The 19,815-nt window shown below is 34.8% G+C and overlaps 2 protein-coding genes across 2 annotated transcripts; both read left to right on the top strand.

The window, feature by feature from the left end:
- Positions 1-991: 991 nt before the first annotated feature.
- LOC117926297 (cell division control protein 45 homolog) lies at positions 992-3,622 on the top strand. Its single transcript, XM_034845387.1, has 2 exons — positions 992-1,071; positions 1,424-3,622. The coding sequence occupies exon 2, from the start codon at positions 1,560-1,562 to the stop codon at positions 3,336-3,338; it is 1,779 nt and encodes a 592-aa protein (XP_034701278.1). The 5' UTR covers positions 992-1,071; positions 1,424-1,559; the 3' UTR covers positions 3,339-3,622.
- Positions 3,623-13,851: 10,229 nt separating this feature from the next.
- Positions 13,852-16,929, top strand: LOC117926217. The gene is made up of 2 exons (XM_034845294.1): positions 13,852-13,983; positions 15,506-16,929. Exon 2 carries the CDS (start codon positions 15,508-15,510, stop codon positions 16,546-16,548), a length of 1,041 nt encoding a protein of 346 aa, XP_034701185.1. The 5' UTR covers positions 13,852-13,983; positions 15,506-15,507; the 3' UTR covers positions 16,549-16,929.
- The last annotated feature ends 2,886 nt before the right edge of the window (positions 16,930-19,815 follow it).

Genomic DNA, 19,815 nt, shown 5'->3' with positions numbered 1-19,815 from the left:
AAAGAAAAAAATTATATTTTGTAAATTAATAAACTATTTTTTACATTTTTGTCCAAATTTAATTTTTATTTTAATATAAAATTTAATAAAGCTAAAAATGGATAAACTTGAAAGTGTTTGATAAATCAATTTAATGACTTAAATTGATTTAATAATTTAATTTAAATTAATAAATAGATTAAACATGTTTGATAAAATAACTTAATATTACAACTTAAAGTTAAAAGTGACTTTAAGTATTGATTTAAAATAATTAATTTATTTTTAATCTCAATTTTTTTTTTGTCCACATCTAATGAGAGCATATTTAACAACCATATGATATTTTAAATATGGATATTGATAATTAAAATAATTAATTTATTCTTAAATGATTTTTTTTTCTCACTTTTTGCTTTCAAATTTCAAATTTCAAATAGCTTCTTAGTCTTCAACAACTAATGTAAACTTAGGGCAGTATGTAGAGTTAGATCTAAGAAATAGAATTATCAAGCTAAACTAATTGACTTAGTTCATCAACAAAAATTTCTATAATTATTAATTATGTAATTTCTATAATTATTAAAATATATATTTTTTTAAAGACAAGAATTATCCATTTTTTTTTTTTTTAAATCATTTTGATTTGAATTTGTATAAGAATTGGGTTAAGTATTATAACAAAGTCGAAGGTTGAAAAAAATGACTTTTTCCCCTTAAGACAAAACGGTCTTAAACATTAAGAACAGTAATCCCACCAAAATTGATAATGAATTCAAAAATAGTTATTGGACCATAGGGTGATGTTGGGTTGGGCTTGGCATGGAGGGAGTTGCAGTCCTTTTAACTAAATGGGCCGAAACATTAGCAGGTGACATAAGACGCTGCCGCCAAACTTTTGGCGGTCCAAACAAAATTTGAATTTCGCAAAAAAAGTTTCTAGATTGAAATTTCGAAACCTGAAAAGAAATCCAAAACCTCTTTCTCGCTTCATCTCTCTCTCTCTCTCTCTCTCTCTCTTCTATGCCAGATGGGCAGTAGTGGCTGGCTCAGGGGACTTGTTTCTTCCTTCTCTAATGGTGACTGCCTGAGGTACTTTCATTTCTATCCTTCTCATTGTGCTTCTCTTTTCCTTTTTTTTTTTTTTTTTTTTTTTTTTCTGCCCTCCGTTTGGTGACCGAGAAAATGAAGGAAAAAGGGTAAGAAAAGGTAAGAAAATTATGAGTGCTATGTTTTTTCTTGTGGATTTTCTCTGTTTGCAAAAGTAGCTCTCTGGTCTTCTTGTCATGGGTTCGTTTGACTGGGGAGAAAGGCAACATAAAGGATGAGTCAATTTTTTTTCTCCTTTTGCTTTGCTGTTCTTTCATTTGATTCCAATTTATCAGAAAAAATTGCATGGGAATGTGTAATTGGAAGCTCATTTTGTGATTGTTTTCTCTCTCAGGTTCTATCTGTAGATTGAATCAACAATGACTGTATCTTTGGATAATTCGGAGGTTCTAGATCTGTAATGTACTCCAAATTTCTGAAAAGAAAAAGGTCACACACTTCATCAAATTTGTGAACCCAATTGAGTAATTATGGTGAGGGAGCAAAGGGTCGAGTCTTTCTACACTCGGCTGCGCGAATCTGTTTCGGCTTCTTCTTCCTCTCCCCTGCTTGTGTTCCCGTCTACATCGGATGTCGATTCGTTGTGTGCCCTGAAAATAATTTTCCATGTCCTTGAGTCAGATTCTGTTCGATATGCATGCTATCCAGTTTCATCGTTCAAGGAGATCCATAAATATGCGGGGCCTAGTTTATGCTCATCGGATCAGCCTGTTTCGATTCTCCTTTTAAACTGGGGATGTCAACGGGATTTGCGAAGGGTTCTGAATTTGGGGCCTGCTGCTCGTGTTTTTGTGGTTGACAGTCATAGACCGATCCATCTCCATAATTTGAGCGATCAGAATGACCAGGTGGTTATTCTTTATACTCAGGATGATGAAAACCAGACTGATTTGGCTTATGATTTTGATGTTTCGGCTTTGGCAAGTGTCAGTGATTTAAACAAAGAGGATGAGGTTGAAGGTAATTCTGATAGCGATGATGAAAATGAAAGTGATAGTGAGGAGGAAGATGGGGGTGGATCTCGGAAACGGAGGAGGGTTTCAGAAGAAAGTGAAGCTGATCCAGTTCAGCTCCTTAAGAAGCTGACAAGGGAGTACTATAATATGGGTAGTTTCCATGGTAAGCCTTCTGGGTGTTTGATGTTTGAATTGGCTCATTCTCTGAGAAAGAACACAAATGAGTTGCTATGGTTGGCTTGTGTTTCCTTAACTGATCAGTTTGTTCACGAGAGGCTAACAGATGAGAGATACCAAGCTGGGGTTATGGAGCTTGAGCAACATATCAACAGCTCAGGTAATTTGGACACTATTACTTCAGTGACTCTTAAAGATGGAACAAAGATTCGAGCACCTGATTCATCTAGAATTGCCTATGAAGATGAACCAAGACTAATGTTGTTACAAGAGTGGAATTTGTTTGATTCTATGTTGTGTTCTTCCTACATTGCCACTAAATTGAAAACTTGGAGTGACAATGGGATGAAAAAGCTCAAGCTTCTTCTTGCTCGAATGGGATTTGCCCTGGTGGATTGCCAGCAGAAATTTCAATACATGAATCTGGAAGTAAAAAGGAAGATGAAAGATGAGTTTGAACGATTCCTACCTGAGTATGGACTCACAGATTTCTACTACAGAAGTTTCTTGCGGCTACATGGGTATAGTTCAAGGGTTTCTGCAGCAGATGTGGTATATGGGGTTACTGCATTGCTTGAGTCATTCATGAAATCAGATGGCTCTTCTGCTTCCAAGCAGTTTGGGGTGGCTTTTGATGCATTGTCCTTGAGCAATCTAGATAAATTGAGAAATGGGATGCAGTATGCAATTAGGATACAGAGGGCTATTCTTCGACAAGGAAGTGCGGCAATAACTAAGAGTGGTGCTATAAGGAGTGGAAGAAAATTCAGGTGGGTGAAGCTTGAGGATTCAGCAGATACAAAGCTTTTGGGGTACCCACAAGCATTAACCAAATTCTGTTATTTTCTGATGGATGCCTTGCGAGAGAAGGGAGCAAAAATGAAGCCTTTGCTTTGTGCTTGCTTATCACAAGAACCAAATAAGGTATTAATAGTTGGAGTTTGTGGGAAGCCACGACTTGGGGCAGTTCAAGGAAATGCATTTGGGATTGCATTTAGAAATGCAGCTGAAGAGATCGGAGCTGATTTCTTCCATGAGTTGTTTGAATCTTCATGGATTGTTTTGGATGCAGTTGCAGTTAATTCCTTTATGATCAGGTTAACCGAGAAGCTTTGATGTAGAACTAATATCCAAACTTTGCCTAACTAAATTTCCCTTGTTTGGTTAGTTACTTCAAGCAAGTGCGTTTTCTTGAATTTGGAATGTTTAAAATAATTCTCTAAGGAGAAATCATAGTTGATTTGTTCAACCATAGGTGGTTGGCTTCTTTCTTCTTACTTCTGTTGTACTGTGATTTTCTTGTACCATCAACCGAAGTTGGATTTCTCCAATTGCGCGATACATATTTATGTAGTTTCTCTTGAAAGAGTTTTATCATTTGCAGTAATTTTTTCTGTTCATTATCTTTGTGTGCTTCTTTTCTATCTTCTGTCATGCGCAAGAACATAGTATTTTTTTATTGCCTTAGTATTTGACACAGATAAACCATATATTCATACCCCAAGTTTTTGGGATCAAGACTTTTGTTGAGTTCAGTTCAGTTTATGGGATCTGGTATTGAAAATAATGATGTTAGCATTAAACAATTAATGATGGTTATCACAAAATTTGATGTATGGCTGCCCATGTAAAATGTATTCCACATTAACATAAATATGAAACATTTGAAAACCTGAAGAGTGTTAAGCAGTTGGTGGTTTCTGTTCAATGCAGGGAATTGTTCACATGATAACTAAATTGATCAAGGGTCTACTTTTGAAGCAGGTTAAATGCGGAGTAGCTCTATTTTGACTTTCAGTAAAAAAAAAAAAAAAGAAAGAAGGAAAACTACAGCCTTTCTTGCTTATACCTAGATCATGCTAAGAATTTAGGATTTAATAGTTTAAGTAATTGTAATGTAAAAAAGTAATTCCTGGAAGAGGAGGTACACCCCCCCACTTCCATGGTGGAGGCAGTGAGGATCAATCTGGAGAATTGAAGATTAAGTATCCTGTCAAATTAGATGTCTAATCATTTATCAGAACTTCTGATACAAGTTGCTTGTGCAGCACTAGAAAACTTGTTTAACTATTATGTACTTGGTCCACTTAAGCAAATAATATGATAGTTAATCTCTTTGATTAAAACAATATTAGTAATGACAGGTTGTATGCTGTTCTATGATTTAGTAGGTTATTCCCTTTCCTTGAGTCAAATTTCTAGCCAAGAGGCTTCCATGTTGTGGCAAAAAGCAAAAGATTTTCATGCCAACTCTAACACAAAGGAACTTCAAAAAGAACCCTCAAACCAATATTATTTACATGGTATTATGGATTATCCAGTTTAGTGCTTAATTTATAGGCAACCTATATTCTTTTGCAAGGAAGTTATTGGTAGAACCTGCAATGGTATATGTGCTATCTTTCCTTCTAAATCAGTATCTTGTGGTGGCCTAACATTTTTTTTTTCATTTAATTCAGTTTTTCTCTTGTTCTTTCTTATGTGAAGCTTATCATTCCCTAACTAAAAACCACAATATTTTGTTGTAACATGTGATCATGGTTGCAGGTCATTAGCTTGCCATGCGGAGTTTCTTTTCTCTATCTTTAATTTCATTTCTATTTTGTTCACTTAAACTATATGTTATGTATTCTTTAGTTGCAATTTTTGATGCATATTTCTTATAATCTCAAATTTAATGTTTGAAAGTCAAACATGGGTTGAGTTCTCTAAGGACGTGGAAAAAAAAAAAAAAAAGAAACATCAAGTTGATGTTCCCATACCAATCTTATCTCAGAACAGTCATTAAGCTTGAATGGTTGGTTGTTTCTCTCCTTCAAAACCTCTAATGATATTATCTACTATTGGTTTTATTCTATTTCTCAATGTCAGTGATGCATTTCCTATGTGCTCTTCCCACATCTGCATGTGAAATAAGCAAATACATCTTGCACAACACTTTCTTAGACAGATTTAAGGTTATCTTTTGCAGAACTAGAGACTTACAAAAGGTTGGCTGGGTAAGAGAGGTTTCCATGTTCATTTGGGAGTTGAGATCTGAAAAACGAGGTATTGAATATGATATTATAGTGGTACAACAGTGTTAATGCCTGCACAGTTAAGTGGCTTTTAATCGTGTTCCAATTGATAAAATCATAAATGTGGATGCATTTGTCCTGCAATATATATTAAGTTTAACTATTTTGTTGATCATTGAGAACAACTGACTGCAGGTGTGTGTTTAGTATGTTGGAATTTTGATATTACTTTTTGTGTCTGATCAAACAAATGGCATCTTATTCCCTAAAAATTTGGTCGTTCTGCATATAATTAAAGCTTACTGATCTGCAGAGTCAAATTTAAACTTCTTAGCTTTTGTAGTGGTGTGTATTTCAAAATCTAAGTATTTGAACTCTTGGTTTTCCCCTCTCTTCTCTCTTTCCGCTTTTATTGCTTTTTTCTTAAAAAACAAGGTGAATCAGAGGTCCCTTGTTGATTCGGAGATTAAAATATGCATGGCCAGTATATGTAAGTCTACCCAAGCTACGGTAAAGCTCATTCGGACACAATGCTAGGTGAGTGGAGGTGACCGATCCAAGAATTGGCTGATTGGGCACAATCATTGCACACAAATTGGACACAATTTTTGCCATTTATTATGTTGCAACCTATTTTCATTCTTGCAGATCACTATTTTTTTCCCTTTCTTGGTTGTTCCTCCCTCCTAATATGAAACCCTAGTTGTGGCAAAGCATGGCAAACATAAACAATAGTCTTCTTGTTGCTCTCGCCTTCTGTCTTGCTGCACAACCTCTGCACTTATTTCTGGTATCACAGGAACAATTATGAGTTGCTTCTCATCGTGGGACATTGAATGAACCTTGTAGGACGATGCAGTTGTTTTGACTTGGAGGGCAAGGTACCATCAGCATTCTTAACCAAGTTAATATTTGAGGAGTGGATCTACCCTTAGGGCAGTATTTTCACATGCCTGATAGCTTTTCATTTTGCTTCTGTTGAATCTTGTTGTCTATGTTTCGTCCATTAGCACCCTTCATTAATTTTCCAACAGAAGATACACATATCTGTTTGGTTCCCTTTCAGCCATTAGTACCCTTCACTAATTTTCCAACAGAAGATACTCATATCTGTTTGGTTCCTGGATATGATTCTGTATCTTTTGGTTTACGCCTCAGATGTCTTTTCCTATTATATTGGCCCATGTTATGAATGCAGGTAGAAGAGGATGAATGGTGCTGGTTGATGAGAATTCAACTGTGTGGAAATTAAGTAAAATGTATTCTGTGGAAAACAAGCACGAGTTAGCTACTTAACAAGTTGGCCTTGATCCATGAGATTAGTAAGTTGGAACTTTTCCTTCTATGATCATTTTCCTATATCTGTGTTTTTCCCTATTCATTTTTATGAATGGAAAATAAACTGGAACTAAAGTGATTCTGGGTAGATTCTCATAGTTCTTGTTGAGCACAGAAAAATGCATGCGTATACTCATTGATGTTGCTGTTTGTGTGAAATCTTAATTTGTGCTTTTGTATGGAATGCTTGCAATGTTGGATAAAATCTGTCTTTTTTCCCTTGAAAGAATTGCTAATTGTTATTTGAGCAGCCCTTTTTTCAGGATCATATGTTCAATAGATGTTCTTTGTCAAGGCAAAGATAGTCTCCCTTAGCCAAGGTTATTAGTTCTTATTAAGCTTGAACAGACAAACTTTGTTTCAGTTAACAATGTTTAAGTAGAAAACTAGCTCCAAATTCTCTATTGGGCTTTTCACTAAGTGTTACTCCTTTTTTTTTTTCTCCTCTATTCTTGTCTGATTCTAATCTAACCTAAGATTATGCAAAGGTACATTATTAGTAGTAATGAAGGATACATTTGAATGTTTATGGAATGATTTGATGTTATGGGCTGATTATATGATATGCTAATGCAGTAAGTTAACTAGATATGTAACTGAATTATGAATTGCCTTTGGTGAAACAACTAGGTAATAGTATGGTGTTGCCTTGCTCTAGTGTGACTGAGATTGGGTGTCGTTAGGTATTCTTTGAGCTTGGAAAAGGCATCTTTGCAAGCACTATTCTAGCCATGCTTCGATTCTTTGATGACTTCTAGCTCATAGTTGAAGTCATGAGGTATTTTGAGGCATAGGGCCCAACCATGGAAAAATGCTTAAAAAAGATTCGGGAAATAATGCAACAATTTAGTTATGTCACCACATTCCAAAATCCTTTAGACCCTTGACCAAAAATCAGCCTCCTTAGCCATTGATACTTCTAATGAAATGCCTTTCATGAATCTACTAAGAAATTAGTGATGACTTGGGCCTTGAGAGTTAGAGGTGGTGTATATTTAATGGCAAATTTGTTAGGATAAAGCCCTTAAAAACAATGATATGATGTAACATTTGATTTTATTGTATATAATATTAGTTTTCCTTTTCTATCCTATTCACACTATTATGACATTTTAAGCATTCAAGCCTAATTACTTGTATATGATTTGAGTGCATTAAGAATTACATGGAAAATTCAAGTAATGAGTTCCTTAAAAATTAATAAGTTTGTTCACGGTTAGTTCATGGATTTAGACAATCCATTAGAAGTCATAGTGCATTATCTCCCAATGGTTATTGAGATGGTTGTCCTATGATGTGTGCATTAGTGTTTATGATTACATATTAAACAAGACCTATGGAGAACCATATGACTCAATGACCATTGGGTTATCATGATTATTTTAAGTTACTAAGTTGCATGAGTTCTCAACCTTGAGAGAATATTGTGATAGTGTTGAGGTCATCGGTGATTTTGGACCTACGAGTGAGATCTTAGAGTTATGGATTGAGTGATTAGCAGTTTAGGCAAGTGATAACAAATATTTTCAATAATGACATCATAATATCTCATGAGTTTGAGATAAAATGTCCTTTTGAGTGATCCTAAGCATTTGTGATTATGAATGAATGATCTTTAAGTGAAATTTAATATATGTCATTTGTAGATGAAAGCATTAGTTGATAATAACGTAGGTGGATTTGAAACTCATGAATTGAAGAGACAATCCTAAGAGGTTGATAGCTACAACCTTGTTGGATTACAGACATTAGTTTATGGGGAACTTGCATGAAATAGATGGTAGGTCACATACTTGAAAATAAATTAATTTATATTTTAATTTAATGTTACAAGATATTGAAGTGCAATTCATTCTCTTTAGTAGAATGTTGACTCAACTTAAGAATTTGATTATGAGGGAGCTAATGTTTTCTTATAAGTTTTAGTAGTCCTCACTCGATCTCACATTCTTAGTGGCACGTGGTTTGAAGGAAATTTCTATTTAATTATAAGTGTGTATAAGGATGTATAAGCATAAACATATAAGTGCTTTTGCATAAGCAGAAGGTTGCATAAAGTGCTTATAATTAAGTGACTTATGGTTTCTACTTAGACTATTTAACTAGTTGAAGTCCATTAGGTTAATTAATTAAATAGGAACTATTAAGGTTAGATTAAGTAACCTAAGCCTATGAAATGACCTTAGTCATTTAAGTTCAATTAGTATAAGCCTTTTTAGGGTTTGGACTAACTAAGACATTTTGTTATCTTCCATTCTAAAGAAAAAAAAAAAACTAGCTACCTTCATTTCTTAAGGAAGAAAAGGCTATACCTTCTTGTGCCTAGGTATGAAGAGAGGGCCATTGGATGGAAGACTCTAATTGCTATACATCAACTTTAGAAAAGGGATTTGAAAAGCAACAAGTCATTCTCTTGTGTGAGGATCATCATCTATTAGACATGCAACGAGTGTTCTAATGGATCACTTATCATATTGAACGTGTTGAATTTGGGGGATTACAAATCCCATGGATGCCTCCTGCTTGAGGACAACCTTGGTGAATAATGTGGTGGTGATACCATGTACTACTTGTAAGATAAGGGGTTTGATGGGTATGGTAGATGTGTGGGTTCTATCAATTAGGGTTTGGTGGGCGTTTTTTTTCCCCTTATGGAATGAGAGTACTTCGTGCTCACTTGGCGTTGGTAGACTCTTGCTCAAGTAAGTGGCTCATTTGATGTCCCGTTTCCTTGACTTCTTCATGATGGTTGTGGATCAATGAGGAGCTTGGATGCTACTAATTTCTCGTAGTTCTCCCCTTAGTCGACCATTTTCATCGATAAGTTCTTTATCACACTTGTTCTGTTCCATGAGCTAACGTGTTATTTCTTCTCTTTCTCTTTGAAATCTACACTCCATTTCTTCCATTTGTTCCTAGATATATGATAACAAAGGATCATTATGAGGACACCTATTATTGGTTGATGTTTGGACCATGACTAAGTTGATTAAGTGAGGACTTTTATGCTTCATCCCCATTGATGACATCAGTGTGTTATGTCCTCTTTCAAGTAAGGTCAAACTAGGCATCACTTGCCTTCTACGGATCAAAGAGATAGATAAGTAAACAAAGGCTAATTAAGCCAACCCTTCTTTGATGGTCAAGTCAACCATGAAGTGATGTAAAAGGAAACATATAAAAAGATGCATTGTTTGTGTACTTTTTCTAAAACTAAGGTTTCCTTTGATGAATGCCTTTTGGTGGGTTGATTATAGCAAGATGATAAAGGGAGACATCAATTGCATATCACTTTAAATGATTTCTATTATGTTCGTCTTTAAGGCTTTGATCATTATGCAATGATGATAGAATGACCTTTATGATTTTGATTGTTATGTGATTAATACAAGGTCATGACTATTATGCAATTAATGCGATAGTCTTCCTTTATGTGAGGTCACATATCGCAAGAGCCTAGTACCATATGATTGGTGGTCGCCCCTTATGCATGGATAACCTTGACTGTGGTGTAATGATGACAATAGTATAGTCATACTTATTGTGTTATAGTATGATGGGTCCTAACATGGCTTCATGATAGACGATGCATGGAAGTAACACTTTGTAGACTTTGGCCATAGTGGATTATTTTTGTGTCTGTGCAAGTACTGAGCATCCTGAAGGGTATAGTGTTGGACACCCTTAAGTATGTCCTAAGGTATAGTGTTTGACACCTTTTAGGTTATGTTTGGTTGGCTAGGATATCATACCCTACTGGATATGATATGTATATCCTAGAAATGATATCCTTAGATGTAATATTTAATGGACATGATATCCTAAGTTATTATATCCAATGAGATATGTTATGTCATGCCTATTTTTGGTTTATAAAACAATTAGAAACATTGACTCAGCTGATTTTATCTCCTAATTTACTCTACTAAATCAGAACATAACATCCCATTTACAACACTAAATCAAATCTCCCACATATTTTATGATTTTCCACACATAGTCTTAAAACATTCTTAAACATGTTGGAAGGTAAAGAGTTAGACATTTTGATGATGGATGTGTATTGTTGTGTAAGAATATTTTTATCACTAACATAAATTTTAACATAAAAAAATTTATAATTCAATGGATGTGTGTAGAATTTAGTTGATTTGAAAATATGAACTCTCAAAACTATAAACTTATGCAGGGAGATTACATTTGCATCCACCAAATTGATCTTTGCATTTACCTTATTTATACATCCACCTATAGTTTTAAAAATACCTAGAACACCTTTCCGATTCTTCTCTTCCATAACCATCTTCTTCTTTTTTCTCTTAACTTATTTCTTAACCACAAACCCTAAGAGAAGATCATCGTCTATGAAGTTCATTTGATAACGTAAGAGTATACAAAACACGTTCATAACTAATTTTAATTTGTTTTATACATTTTGTTTGAAGCCACATAACATACCACATGAATATCTTTTAGGCTTATTCTTTATTTGTTTTTTTTATTTTTTATGAAACACTTGTAAAAATTGTTTAAAAACTATTAGGAAGAATTTAAATATGATTTAAAAGTGAGAAGTCATAATAGAAATATAAATGAAAAACATTCCCTCAGATAATCTATCTTTGCAGTCAAGGCTTAAGGAACGCCAACAGTTGATATAGTTTACAACCGACTCGTATTTCCATTGCTTAGTGTTAGTAAGTTCCATCATATTTACAGTTCGTTGGGTGCTATAGAAACGGTTGAGGAATTCACGTTCCATTTGGTCCCAACTATCGATACACTGAGGTGCAAGGTCTATGTACCAATCAAAAGCATTCCCTTGGAGAGAACGGACGAATTATTTAACTAATAAGTCACCATCTGTACCTGCATTGCTACAAGTTTCAACGACATGGGCAACATGTTTTTGATTTCCTTTCCCATCAAATGATTGAAATTTTGGAGGTTGATAACCCACAGACATACGTAGGTTATCAATTCTCTTAGTGTAAGGTTTAGAGTACATGAGCGTACTCTGTGAGGGTCCACCGTACTGCGCTTTAATGGTGTTAGTTATCATATCCTAAAGTTGTTGGATAGATAATGACGCCATTGAGACAGATTTCGTCGTTTGTCTCTCAATTTGCATTCTCCTATACGTATGTGGTGCATCATCAAGAGGAGATGCAACGTTCTGAAGGTGGTTGAGTCCTTGACTTGACCCACCCGTATTTTGTACTTGCGCCTCAACCTTGTTTGTGAGAGAGGCTATCTGCATATCCTTCTCCTCAATTGTATTGGTGAGTTTGGCGATGGTGCGAGCCATCTCTGCTAATTATTCCTCTACGAATGTAGTGTCGGTTGCCATTATCGGCATAGTCATCGAGAAATGATAAGTAAAAGAGTCGGAACGATTGGAGTAGTTTTCCTCATTTGACATTCTAGTTGGCAATCCGGAGTGTGAGTCGATGCTAGAGTTGGCATCAGTAATAGAGCAAGGAGATTTATCCTCAAAGTCCTGTAGTGTTAAAGGGAGTTTGCCTCTGCTACGAGGACTATGACTCTTTGCCCCTAGAGAAACCAAGGTGATGAGTGGTTGGTGCTCATCGCGTGTTCTTACTTGTTTTAGCAAACAAGCAGACTCACTTGTTTGTTTTGTTGAGATTGAAGATGTCGATTTTGCTTTCCTATGAGTCATGAGGCCCGTAGCGGTGTCATGTGTCGATTGTGCAATGACAATCTTGTCATTGCCTTTGTTGACATGCACAACTTGAGTTCTTTTGGGTGTCATCGACGTAGTAGAGATCAATCTTCTAACAAAAGAGATGAGAGACAGAGATGTCCCACCGAACGTGCTAGAAATTTGTACGCACAAATTTCGTAAATTTTGGTCCTGCGAAATTAGCAAAATAAAATAGGAAAATAATGCGCACAAAATATTTATTGAAATTAAAAATATTGTGGGTACAGTCTAAAAAAAAAAAATTATTTTCAAAAGAATATTTTCCCTTTGATTCTTTTGCCTTAATCATACTTTGAAAAATGATGATGACATTTCTTGATTTCGAAGATCAATCGAGGGCCACAAGTGGCTTATTCCCAAATGACCTTGTTGAATGACGAAAAACGCGTGTAGCAGTTCTTTTGCCGTTTACCGAACTTGTAGGGAAATTTGATGAAACTCTTTCTTTTGTTGTGAAGCCCTTTTTCTCGTACGAAGTTACCTTTGGATTTTCTCCTTAGGATTTTCCTTTATGGATTTTTTTGATTTCTAAATTGCTTCCTCTTCTTGATGGAAGACACCTCTATTTATAGGTGAAGATAGGAAATTTGAATTTCAAATTCCCGAATTTTAATTGCTTAATTCAACACTTTCTTAGACATATTTAAGGTTATCTCCTTGGCCAAATTTTATTCTCCTTCACGAAGTTTTACCAACAAGATAATAATAATAATAATAATAATAATAATAATAATTTTCTTATTATTATCATTATCCTCTTTATAGCTAGAGATTAGGAAACTTATCCGTGAGAGGATTTTTTATTTTTTTATTTTATTTTATTTTTTTCAATTTATTGATTTTGAAGACCAAATTAGTGGTAATTTAATCCATTATTTTTTTTTATGTCTATATATATATATATATATATATATATATACTTGTATTATTATTGGATATGATTATTTTTTTATACATTGATCATAAACATAATTTGCTTGATAAATTTTATTAAGGTTATAAAGAGATTAGAAGATAAGAAATGGAGGACAGAAGAAGAAAAATGTAGTTTTGGGTTTGTTTGGTAACTATTTTTGAAATTTTTTTTGAAAAATAGTTTTTAAAAAAGATTTTTGAATATTATTATATAATGTTTTGTAGAACAAAGCCTATTTGGAAGCTTAAAATGTTTTTAGTTTGTTTTAAATATTTTTTAAAAATATTTTTTATATCTAAAGTTTTATTTTTAATCATTTTATATGTTTCTATAATTATTTTTTAAAATAATCATTTAAAAATAAATAAAAACAACTAAAAAATATTATTTGAAAACACCATATTTTTAGTTATAAAGAAAAAAAATAAAAAATAGTTTTTGATTATCAAACGTATTTTCCTATTATTTTATTTTGAAAAATGGAAAACTATTCTTAAAAACCACTACCAAATAAACCGTTAGGATTTCATCAAGCACATTTTTCTCCAAAAAAAATATTTCATTAAAAGGGTGGATGTATATCCATGTATATAATTAACGCTTATAATAAATTTGGATGTTAGTCGGGCCGGGTAAGGCAGGCTGGTGTGAAGCCCATTTGCAGCATGGCGCGTGTCATCACGTGGTCTCTCCATCGTCAAGCCAAAGCAACACTCTTCGAACTGATATAGGGCCTTGGATATCTTTATCGGATCGACAATCCAGGTATTTTTCTTCCTTAATCAGATTCTGAAGCTGGGTTTTTTTTTTTTTTGTGTTTTTAATTCTGAATTTCTTTGTTTATGTTTGGTTGCTGAGAAAGTTAAGAAAATTAGAAAAAAAAAAAAAAAAAAAAAACAGAATTTTGGATGTCGCGTTTCTTCTTGTTGTGCTTTCTCGCAAGCTGAGTGAATGTTATTATTCTTTTGAGCTTCAAGGCCATGAAGCATCTATGATTCCAGATATCAATTTCTTTGAGACGAATATTCACTTCCAAAAATCAATTTTTTTTTTTTAGTTAATTAACACTCTATACCTAAGATTGCGGGAAATGAAGGTAATTAATTTCATCATCCACAAACAAGCAGGTGAATGTTTTTTGGAATCAACTGATCCTCATTTCAGGTAAACAAAGAGCAGACGCGGTGAAAAAAAGAATGCCCCATTTTGCATCAAATTATATGGCATAAGGCTCTGAATTTGTTGACTGAAAACAAACCATTTTATCTGTCTTCATAGTCTGCAAAATGTCTGCGTAGGGATGACATTTTTGTTCTCAACATTGAACTTGCTTAATTCACCATTTTTCTTTAACAATTTTGTACTATTTTCGAGATGGAGAACTTCTGCATCTAATGGTTGACACCGATTGATGGAGTGTGTGGTTACTGAAAAATTAAAGTGGAAGAAGACAATAGAATTTTGAAAATTTGAATTTATGTTATTTTTGTTTTATAAAAAAAATTAAGAACATATCTCAAAGAAGTCAAACAGTTGTCTAAGGTTTGGCTTGATGAAGGTTTGTGTCTTCTTGGGTTTGAGATAGTGAAACATTTAGGTTAGGTTTGGTTTTTGAAAAGTTTGAGGGAAAGAAAATAGAGAGAAAAAATTTAAGGAAAGAAAAATTTTGTAAAATTATTCTCTAATTTGGTTGTCCATGGAAAAGTTAATGTAAATAAAATTAAATTATTGAAGAATGCACTTTCTCCAGGTTTTCCTCACCTTTGTCTATGGAAAATGAGGAAAATCGTTTAGCACTTTTCCTCATTTTTTCCTTATATATATGTGTGTGTGCATTTTCCTCACCTTTTTCCATAGTATTCAAATATAAGAAAATCATTTTCTTTAACATATTTTGACCTTTTCTTAGTGATTTCTAAGAGCCAAACATAGCCTTAAGACAAGAACTTTTAATTCTAATGTTTTCCTATATTTTCCATGGCCATCTAACGGAACATTGTGGAAATGCAGATAGACCTGTCATATTTATCTTTTCCTTTGTACAACTATTGCAAAATGAATTGAAAAGTTTTGTTGCTTTGCTTTTCTTTTCTTTTGTGTTTGCAGCCATCATCACATGTTCCTTCTGTTTTGTTTTTTGGAGTAGTGTAGGCTTAAATTCCTTCCTTTGATCAGATTTTGCACAGCTGATTGTATGCTTGGTGGAAGGATTTCTCATTCTTCTTTGTACTTACTACTTCATTGCAATGGAATTTTTGTCTGATAAACAAGTTATCTTTGCTTTCAGCAATGTTGAAGCACAGCAATAAATCATTGAAGCCATGGCACAGATCGCATAAATGTCCTGTGCCGGTTCTGATTGTACTTCTGATTCTAATAATTGTAGTTTTAATGTTGTTATTTCACGACAATGGAAAACAGCCCAGTTCTTCAATTGGAGTTGTGACACAAAGCAGTGATCCTCTGGTCCAATTCCACCCCACCATAGAGTTCAGGAATGGAACAGATGTTATATGGCAAATACCCGATTCACCTAAGGCTGTTCTCTTTCTGGCCCATGGGTGTAATGGCCAAGCTGTTAACTTTTGGGACAGATCCCCCAGCTGTCTGGATTGTGTTGGTCTTCCTGAAGAAAGGTTAATAGTTCTTCACTCTCTCAATCGAAAATTTGCTGTTCTTACCATTTCAAGTGCTGGGAGATGCTGGTCATTTGGGGAGGAAATTTTAATTGTTAAAGGAATCATCCAATGGTGGATTGAGAAAAACAAGCTTGAAAAGCTTCCTCTTGTGGCTTTGGGGGCCTCCTCTGGTGGGTACTTTGTTTCTGTGCTTGCCACTAATTTGAGATTTAGTAGTATTACACTGATGATTGCTGAAGGGCTGTTAGGTAAAATGGATATTACAAAGGATTATCCACCCACCCTTTTTGTTCACATGCCCAAAGATCAAGCTAGGAAACAGAGAATAGCTGAAAATATGAAGATTTTGAGGAATAAAGGCATTGATGTTGCAGAGGTTAAATGCATGGAATTCCCCCTGTCGCCATACTTTTTGGCTGGCAGAATCCCAGGTGTTGATAAGAACAGTTCTGCCAAGTTGTTTGGGCTCTTGCGTGACAAGGGCTTTATCAATGTGAATGGATATATGAGGAACGATGGGCGTGCAACAAATTGGAAAAAAATTCTCAGTGAGAGTAAGATTATTTTTCCAGATTGGGATATATTTGTCCACCACATTCAGGAAGAACTGAATCTGGCATTTGCATATCATGAAATGACAAGCTTGCATTCAGAGCAGATTTTTAACTGGTTTGAATCTCATATGACTTGACCAGGACTCTCTCATGTCACATTCTTCCTTTTTGGCCTTGGAAGAACACTATGAGCTGTATGCCTTCCAGAAAGTCCATGAAATCTAAAAAGTAAAATGTACAACTTATTACCAGTGTTTACCCAAAAAACACTTAAATTGGGAGCAGATTTAGAAAATTTGCCTGTCAAAACCATTCTCATGAACAAACAGATCTGCAGTGTCACAGGAAGAAAATGTATTGTGATCATCACATAAGGTAAGCTGAACTACAAGTTCTTTATTGATTGGAAAAGTAAATGTATTGCATGAACCTTCGATTTCAAGTACACTTGGGTATCCATGGAAATGAAAACAATAGTAATTAATGAAATTGTACTTGGATCTCTTTTGTCATACTTATACCTTCGCATGGTTTCTCTGATTAAGTTGTTAATGTTGTTCATCTTTCTCTTTAGCCTTTCAGCTTGAGTTGACGGGTTACCGATTAAGTGTGGTAGCTTAATTTATGTGTAGCTCTGCATACATCTAATTAGATGGCTTGAATTAAATATGTTAATTGATGGGCTTGATTTGTCATTTGGTTTCACCTGTTTCAAAGAGATGTTTGAATGTAATTTCCCGTTGGAGAATGAACTAGTTTTAGGTAGTGATCTATTATCAATGCTATCTTTCTCTGTATTTCTTTTTAATGTAATTGGGTCTCTTAAATATAAGAATTTAAGTTATAATATACTGGTTAGGGAGGAGAATAGGATCTTAAGGAGGGTGACTAAGAGAATAAATTGTGTCAAGATCATGGTAAGTCCAATTGGCCCAGTCATTGCATGCCATGTGTCCAACTTAGGCATAATTGTGGCTTGGATAATCATAGCATGCCATGTGTCTTGGATTTAGAGTCACATGATGAAGACAGTTCTCCACTAACATGAAACTGGATGCATCCTATTTCAAACGAATGTTCCAAAGTTGTTTTGGGGAGAGGCTGTCCTAACTACTACATACCTCATAAATAGGCTACCCTCTCGAATTCTTAACTATTCTAACCCAATTGAAACATTTTCTAGATTTTTTCCAAAATTTGATGGTTTCAACCACCTTTCCCCAAGGATTTTTGGGTGTGTGGCTTTTGTACATATCTATGCTCATCAAAGAACTAAACTTGACCCAAGAGCCCTTAAATGTATCTTTGTTGGTTATTCTCCTACAAAAAAGGGTTATAAGCGTTATCACCCAGCTTTTAAAAGGTTTTTTGTCACTATGGATGTATCATTCAATGAAAACCAACCTTTTTTTTTCCAATACTTATCTTCCAGGGGGAGCCTTTTGTAGAAGATAAGGAATTCTTTCCTAACCTACCTACTCTTCCTATCCTAGAGAACTCCACCAAAACTGTCCAAACTAAGGGATCAGATTTTTCCATAGCAGTCACTCCAGAAAATATAAAAAAAATAGCCCCAAAAAATGCCTCAAACACTGCACCAGTAATGCCAGATTTTGATTTTTCTATAGCTGTTACTTCAGAAAATGCCCAAGCAATTGCCCCAAAGAATGCCTCAGAAACTGCACCAGAAGCTGTCCCTGAGTTACCCAGATTTGAATCCTATATGCAAAGTTCAGAGGGGGAGGATCTTCAAGTGCCGCTCAAGGTCTATTCAAGGAGGAAGCAACTGGCCCCAGAAACTCCACATGTCCCAGTCATTCAACTAGAAAAAGTTACTAATTCTATTATCTTGATGCACAAAAAAAAGGGCAATGATTTCCTTAGCCTTAATGATCTTGATTTGCCTATTGCCTTTAGGAAAGAAAAAAGACAATGTACTCAACACCCCTTGATCCATTTTGTTTCCCTTGAAAAACTATTACCTTCTTACCTAGCCTTTGTCTCAAAACTAAATTCCTTAGAGACACCAAAAACTGTCTAAGAGGCACGTAGAAATGACAATTGGAGGAAAGCAATGATGGAAGAAATGAGTGCACTAATAAAAAATAACACATGGGAGGTTGTTGATCTTCCCATAGGAAAAAGAAGGTGGGTTGCAAATGGGTGTTTACCACAAAGTTTAGGGCTTATGGTACACTAGAAATATACAAAGCAAGACTAGTGGCAAAGGGGTGAACTCGAACTCATGGAATTGATTACCATGAAACCTTTGCACCTGTGGCAAAGATGAACACTATTCTAATTTTATTGTCTTTAGCTACTAATCTTGATTAGCCATTGCAGCAACTAGATGTCAAGAATGCCTTTTTACATGGAGACTTAGAAGAGGAAGTCTATATGGAAGTGCCATTGGGGTTGGAACAAAAATTTGAACAAGGCAAAGTATGCAAGCTCAAGAAGGCTTTTTATGGACTTAAATAGTCACCTACTGGTTTGGAAGATTTACAAAGGCAATGAAAAGTATGAGATACAACTAGAATCAAGGGGATCGTACCTTATTCTTCAAATAGACAAAAATGAACAAGGTAATAACCCTTATTGTATATGTTGATGACATAGTCTTGACAAGAAATGACCCTACAGAAATGGAGAAACTAAAAAGGCAACTAGCTAAGGAATTTAAAATCAAAGACCTAGGGAAGCTCCAATACTTCCTAGGGATTGAAGTTGCACACTCTAATGAAGGAATCGTAATCTCACAATAGAAATACATTCTAGATCTACTAAAGGGGACATGAATGAATGGTTGCAAACTGGCAGAGACTCCAATAAAACAATCTCACGAGCTAAATGAAGGAAAAGGAAGCACTCCGGTGAATAAAGAAAGATATCAATGCCTAGTGGGGAAATTGATATACTTAGCTCACACAAGGCCTAATATAGCCTATGTAGTGAGTGTGGTAAGTCAATTTATGCATGATCCTAAAGAAATGCACATGGAAGCAGTATTTAGAGGACTAAAGTAACTAAAGTCTTCACCTGACCAAGGCATTCATTTCAAGAGGGGAAGGAGTTTGATCCTAGAAGCATGCACAATGCTGATTGGGCTGGGTCAATAATAGACCGAAGATCAACATCAAGGTATTGCATGTTTTTAGGAGGAAACTTAGTGACTTGGAGAAGTAAGAAGCAATCTGTGGTAGCAAGGTCTAGTGTAGAAGCGGAATTCAAGGCTATGGCACATGGAATCTATGAGCTTCTTGAATCAAGATACTACTAAGTGAACTTGGAATCAAATGGAAAGAACCTATGAAACTCTACTATGACAACAAATCAGCCATCAGCATTGCACAAAATCCAGTGCAACATGATCGAACTAAGCACGTGGAGGTGGACCGACATTT

Source organism: Vitis riparia, chromosome 12, assembly GCF_004353265.1.
Source record: "Vitis riparia cultivar Riparia Gloire de Montpellier isolate 1030 chromosome 12, EGFV_Vit.rip_1.0, whole genome shotgun sequence".
In the NCBI taxonomy this organism is placed as follows: domain Eukaryota; kingdom Viridiplantae; phylum Streptophyta; class Magnoliopsida; order Vitales; family Vitaceae; genus Vitis; species Vitis riparia.
This window is presented reverse-complemented; position numbering and strand designations above follow the sequence as displayed.

Bases quoted from the DNA above. Each gene is read 5' to 3' on its own strand.
- LOC117926297 (XM_034845387.1), top strand. From the start codon at position 1,560: ATGGTGAGGGAGCAAAGGGTCGAGTCTTTCTACACTCGGCTGCGCGAA.
- LOC117926217 (XM_034845294.1), top strand. From the start codon at position 15,508: ATGTTGAAGCACAGCAATAAATCATTGAAGCCATGGCACAGATCGCAT.